This window comes from Sorex araneus, chromosome 6, assembly GCF_027595985.1.
Source record: "Sorex araneus isolate mSorAra2 chromosome 6, mSorAra2.pri, whole genome shotgun sequence".
NCBI lineage: Eukaryota > Metazoa > Chordata > Mammalia > Eulipotyphla > Soricidae > Sorex > Sorex araneus.
This window is the reverse complement of record NC_073307.1, coordinates 98,299,371-98,302,215: the sequence shown is the minus strand read 5'-3', so window position 1 is coordinate 98,302,215 and position 2,845 is coordinate 98,299,371. Positions and strand designations below refer to the sequence as shown.

The window sequence follows — 2,845 nt, the reverse complement described above, 5'->3', positions numbered from 1 at the left end:
AGAAAGGGAGGGAGGGAGAGAGGAAGGAAGGAAGGAAGGAAGGAAGGAAGGAAGGAAGGAAGGAAGGAGGGAGGGAGGGAGGGAGGGAGGGAGGGAAGGAAGGGAGGGAGGGAGGGAACAAGGGAAGGAGGGAGGGAGGGAGGGAGGAAAGAAGGAAGGAAGGGAGGAAGGGAGGAAGGGAAGGAGGGAAGGTGGGAGGGAGGGAGGGAGGGAGGAAAGGAGGAAAGGAGGAAGGAAGGAAGGAAGGAAGGAAGGAAGGAAGGAAGGAAGGAAGGAAGGAAGGGAAGGGGGAAGGAAGGCAGGAAGGAAGAAAGGAAGGAAGGAAGGAAGGGAGGGAGGAAGGGAGGGAGGAAGGAAGGAGGGAGGGAGGGAAGGCAGGGAGGAGGGAGGGAGGCAGGAAGGAGGGAGGGCGGGAGGGAGAAGGGAGGCAGGGAGAAGGGAGGCAGGGAGGAGGGAGGCAGGGAGGAGGGAGGGAGGCAGGGAGGAGGGAGGAGTGAGGGAGGCAGGGAGGAGGGAGGAGGAAGGGAGGAGGGAGGGCAGGAAGGAGGCAGGGAGGAGGGAGGGAGGGCGGGAGGAGGGAGGAAGCAGGGAGGAGGGAGGGCGGGAGGAGGGAGGGAGGGCGGGAGGGAGGCAGGGAGGAGGGAGGGAGGCAGGGAGGAGGGAGGAGGGAGGGAGGCAGGGAGGAGGGAGGAGGGAGGGAGGCCGGGAGGAGGGAGGGCGGGAGGGCGGCAGGGAGGAGACAGCACAGGCCCTTGCACCGCGTCTGGCCGTGCTCCATCTGCAGGGCCGTGCATGGTCCCCACCCTGCCGGGGCCTGCTCAGAGCCAGGAGTTCGCCCTGAGCCCAGCCAGGTGGGCCAGGAAGGACAGTGGTCAGGGCCTTGCCCTGCATGCCCTGAGCTGTCTCTGGAGCCGCACAGGGTTCCCCGAGCACTGCCAGAGTCGGGGGGAGTCCTGAGCCCTGCGGGTGCGGCCCCGAGACTCGCCGACACTCAAGTGAGCGAATGGTGCTGCGATGCGTCAGCAAATCCTGCTCCTCCCGGAAGGCCACCGGTGGGCACGACACTGTGGGTGGACGCTGCTGGGGACGAGACTGCTCAGGCCCCGCGTCAGGCCTCTGGGAGTGGGCGGCTCCCGGCCCCCCAGAACACGGACTCGGTTCCGGCAGGAGAACCCCCGTGTCCTCATGTCCAGCGGCCTCCATGGCAATGACCAGACCAACCTCAGCCTCTCCCGGCAGCCGGCCCGGGCCGCGGGGGTGCAGGGGGCGGGCACGGCCCGGCTCTGTGCCCGCGGCCCGGCCCCTCTGCCTGCCCCGGCTCCTGCCAGCTCAGCCTCAGCTGCCCTGTTGAGCCACAGCCCGGGAAAGGCTCCTTGGTGACTCCCAGGAGAGGAGAAAGGCTAGAATGGGAGCCTGGCGCTCCTGGGACGGGGGGGGGGGGCAGCTCCCCCCCACGCCCAAACCTGCTCTGCAAGGACTAGCCGGTGCTGCGGGCCAGTGCGGGCCTGGCGGTGCCCAGCCGCTGACCTCGGGCCCCAGGGCCCTCCCTGCCCTTCCTCCCTCCCCTCACAGGGAGGACAGCCCAGCCTCATCAGCCCAGCTCAGCTCACTGTGGCTGCCCAATGGCGAGGCTAGTGCCCGTGGACCGGACCCGTCCAGTGGGGTCAAAGTCACTCCAGGGTCCTTTCTGGAGTCCGGGCCAGGCAACCGAGATAAAGAGGCTGATGCGCCGATAAGGAGGCAGTGATGGTGTTATCTGCATCCGGGCACAACGTCCAGCTGTCAGCACTCCTGGCCCGCCCAGGGCGCCGCAGCTAACGGAGGGTCCTCTGGGCCGAGATCCAGACACCCCGAGCATGTTCCCGGCCGACAGGACGGGCGGGGGATGGGGGCGTCAACGTCCCCCTGGCCCCCTCGGTCTTCCCGGGGCCTGCCAGACCCCCAGCAAGCCCACTCTGAGAGAGCGCCAGGGAGCACAGAGCCAGAAGCAGCCCCGGAGCCAAAGCAAAAGCAAAAGGTCAGGCCCAGAAGGGTCAGTTAGGGCTGAGGTCGGTCAGTATAACCAAGGGCGTGCGCGCGCGCACCCCCTAACCCCGGGGTGGAGGGAGGGAGCGCCGGGAGGGGCTGCAGCCTGGAGCCGCTCAGAGAGTTTGTGCGCGGTCCCGCGCCCCTCGCGCCTGCACCCTGCACCCTCCGCCCTCCCGGGACCCCTCCAGCCTGCAGCCTGCGCCCTCCCGGGACCCCTCCAGCCTGCAGCCTGCGCACTCCCGGGACCCCTCCAGCCTGCAGCCTGCGCGCCCTCCAGAGGCGCCCCTCGCGCCAGCACCCTGCGCGCCCTCCCGAGATGCCTATAGCCTGCAAGCCTGCAGCCTGCGCGTCCTCCGGGATCCCCTTCAGCCTGCCCCCTGCCCCCTCCCTGGACCCCTCTAGCCTGCACCCTGCGCGCCCTCCGGGACCCCTCCAGCCTGCAGCCTGTGTGCCCTCCCCGGGCCCCTCCAGCCTCCCGCCTGCAGCCTGCGCGCCCTCCCCGGGACTCACCCACGGGCATGCCCGCCAGGAAGGTGACGCAGTGCAGCGCCCCGGCCGAGGCGCCGTAGAACATGCGCGCGTCCTGGAGCAGGTGCGGGGCGCGCTCGCTCAGGCAGCGGGTCACCCCCACGTGGTAGATGCCCAGGAAGCCGCAGCCCGAGAAGGACAGACTCCAGCCCCGCTCGGGGTCGTACATGGCGGCTGGCGGGGGCCCGGGGCCGGGCGGCGTCGCGAGGGGGGTCCGGGGGCACAGGCTCACGGGCGCGTCTCTCCGCGCGCTCTGGCCCCGGGGCCGCTCCGCGCCGGCCAGACTGTC

General features: G+C 70.3%; 1 protein-coding gene across 1 annotated transcript in view; it reads right to left on the bottom strand.

The window, feature by feature from the left end:
- PNPLA3 (patatin like phospholipase domain containing 3) overlaps positions 1–2,845 on the bottom strand; it is a 16,578-nt gene extending 13,733 nt beyond the window's left edge. Inside the window, exon 1 of the mRNA XM_055143354.1 lies at positions 2,539–2,845. Coding sequence (XP_054999329.1) covers positions 2,539–2,725 — 187 coding nt within the window. The 5' untranslated portion in view covers positions 2,726–2,845. The remainder of the gene's footprint in view (positions 1–2,538) is intronic.